The 3153-nt window shown below is 37.8% G+C and overlaps 1 protein-coding gene across 1 annotated transcript in view; it reads right to left on the reverse strand.

Moving 5' to 3' along the window:
* The window catches only part of LOC107654649 (short transient receptor potential channel 7-like), an 82364-nt gene extending 79456 nt beyond the window's left edge, over positions 1-2908 (reverse strand). The window contains exon 1 of the mRNA XM_016441827.1: positions 2509-2908. Within this exon, the coding sequence (XP_016297313.1) occupies positions 2509-2870 (362 nt within the window). The 5' untranslated portion in view covers positions 2871-2908. The remainder of the gene's footprint in view (positions 1-2508) is intronic.
* Positions 2909-3153: the final 245 nt, after the last annotated feature.

The raw sequence follows: 3153 nt of genomic DNA on the forward strand, positions 1-3153 counted from the left end.
TTTGGGTTAAGAGTCCGACTCTCTAACCATTAGGCCACGACTTCCCCATAATTCCCCAAAATACACTTGAGGTGACCAGATCCTATTTACTATACAACACAAACACACAAAAACCCATAAGAAGCTACATTCTGATGCAGCATCCTAACTAGTATGTCACCCTACATAGTGCACTTCTCATGTGAAGCACACGAGAGGCCATGCTCACAAAAAATCTAATTTTTTTGAATTTGACTTGCTAATCTAAATTTGCAGTACTATAAGCACAAAAATACCACACAAACATACATAAATATCTGATTATATAGTCCATTTTGTGATAGACTGAACTATTTTTAGCAATACCCTTCTGTAATTTTCTTCCATCATGGTTTTATTGATCAGAATGGGTTTGTAGTTGGGCGTGGCTTATTCAAGCCAATCTGAAACGTGGGGCGGAGCAATTATTATAAATGAGTGAGCATTTATAAAAGAAAACTGCATGATCTTCTCCTGGCTAAGTTTCACATAAAATAGTGTGAGTGTTATGAACTGTATTTTAAGACATTTTGTAACACTCTGTGTCTGAATAAACAAAAGTGAGGAAAATACTTTCATTTTTAGCCTTCCTATGTTATTTACTTCTCATATACTACTACTACTACTACTACTACTACTACTACTACTACTAATAATAATAATAATAATGTATATTATTTATATTTTACTATATAAAATAATAAATATTATAATTTATATTATTATTAATTTCTACTTTTAATTATTATTTATTCATTAATTGATTTATATTTGTTCACTATTTTTAGCAGAATAAAAAAATATTCAGTCTGCCATTGTTCTCCCAAACTCACTATTTATTAAATTACTGATTATTTATTTATTCATTTAATTTTTTTATTTAATTTTTTTATATATTTTATATTTTTATATTATATTTGCTCACATGATTTACTTCCATGTTGGATATAAAGTCTACATAAATAGTAATTCACCCCAAAACAAACAAACAAACAAAAAAACACCCTCTTGTTGCTTCAAACCCATATAATTTTCTACCTTCCATGAAACACAAAATAAGATATCCTGATGTACACACAAATCTTTTTTATTTAATGAAAGTACATGGTGACCAGTGACTGTCAAGCTCCAAAAATGACAAAAAAAAAGACTAAAATTTTGGTCTGTTTCTCACACAAAGCATTTGTATTGCTTCAGAAGACTTTGAACATTGCAAACAAGTCGCATAAACTATACTGTTATGGTACTTTTAGGAGCATAAAACTCACAGTTGCTGTTGAAATGTATGAGGAAAAAACAGAATAAACATTCATCAGTTTCTTCTTTTGTGTTTCAAGGAAGATATTGACAGCTTCAGACGGACATAAAGGTGAGCAGATGCTGACAGAATCTCCATATTTGTGTGAACCCTGAAAATGCTTTTGGAAAATACTGTAGCTCCAGCCATGTTCAAGTCAAGTCTCATCTGGAGATTGACGTGGAGATTAATGAAGATCTGATTCTGCCTGCAGTATCATTACCACTGGAGCGGAGCGGATCGGGTGATGACACAGACAGCTTGTCTAGAATATTTTGGCAGGTTATTATTGTTTTCACCTCAGGCTGCATGCAGGCAGCGTCTTGAAACCAGAACCAACACTACAAACACTTTTCTCATGCCTCTGTTTCTTTCAACTTTGCACACACTTCCAGGCAATTATCAGCTAAAGATCACTATAATAAATAGCAAGCTGTCAGACATCAATATTTAAAGACTTATCGTGGTGAGTCGGGCCTGTTTCTCGCACCAACTCGACGGCTCTGGAGGAAAAGTGATCAGCGCATGCGCATCACAATGGAGAACGTCGATCAAGAAACTCTAACTTCTGTCATAATACCTTAAAAATCAGACCACTAATTCTAACAAAATGATCAGTCAGATAATAGTTAGGCCTACTACTTTCAAAAAATAAAACTTAAATTAAAAATAAAACGCGCGCCACACCGTGTGCTTCAAAACGCCACTCACACGATAAAAACTGAGGTGCTAATGACCAAAACCTCAAAAAGTAACTTAAAATTATTTTTAAATGCATTAATAACGTTAAAGAGACATTATAAATTAACAGACAACAATTTATTATAATTAAATTAGGATAACTTGAATTAAAAACTAAATGATTAATAGGCTAATAAAAAATTGCCTAATAAATAAATAAAGACAGAAGCGCAAATTACAGAATAGCTAAACCTATATAAATCTAGGCTATATTCACTGTAAAGGTAAAAATAGGCTGTTCTTACACTAAAGACCCATTTTTACCTCATTCGATCCTTAAAAATGACTTTGGAAGTTTGGATATTGATTCGGTCATACTAAATTTTGACTTGAATAAACCAGTTAACGGAATGATAGGTTACGTTACCACATGAAGCACAATTTTAGGGCTACCTGACAAACATTTCACACTTCACAGTGATCTCGTTATAAGATCTGAAGGTTGGACTCACGTGTCCGGTGGAGCGCAGCTGTGCGGGGTCTCGATCAACTCCTCCGGGCTGCACGTCTCATGATCGGCTCTGTGTGGCGAGCGCCGCCGCTGTCCGCGGTTCTGGAGACCGTCGCGCACCGGAGACGCGGCGCAGCATCGCCCTAGACGCGCCGGCGAGCGCCCGATCAAGTCCAGCGGATCGCTGGGAAACGCGTCTCTGGGTCGCGAGTCGGTGCGTGGAAGTGGCGCAGATGCACACCGCTTCAGGGGTCTCGGCGGCTGAGGGAGACGAGTCTGACCGGCAGGAGCGGGAGAAGAGGAGGAGGAGGGCGGGGAGGGGGAGGAAGAGGAGGCACGGAGCCCCTCGCCTTCGTCAGACATCGGGAGAGCTCGTGCTCCGCATCTGGTGAAGGAAAGGGCTTCTTGAAACTGAGACGCGCAACTTCAGCAACAAGTGGGAGCAGAGTTTTAACCTCAAAATCAAATGAGAGCTTGAAACACTACATAGACACAATACATTGTGTGGATTGAAACACTACAGACACAAGTATATGCCTGATGAACATTTATCCGTCATCCGTATGACTTTCTTTCTTCTGTGGAACACAAAAGGAGATGCAGCGAAGAATGTATGAGCTGCTCTTTTCCACACAATTAAACTGAA

This window comes from Sinocyclocheilus anshuiensis, unplaced genomic scaffold (assembly GCF_001515605.1).
Source record: "Sinocyclocheilus anshuiensis isolate Anshui unplaced genomic scaffold, SAMN03320099.WGS_v1.1 scaffold675, whole genome shotgun sequence".
Classification (NCBI taxonomy): Eukaryota; Metazoa; Chordata; class Actinopteri; order Cypriniformes; family Cyprinidae; genus Sinocyclocheilus; species Sinocyclocheilus anshuiensis.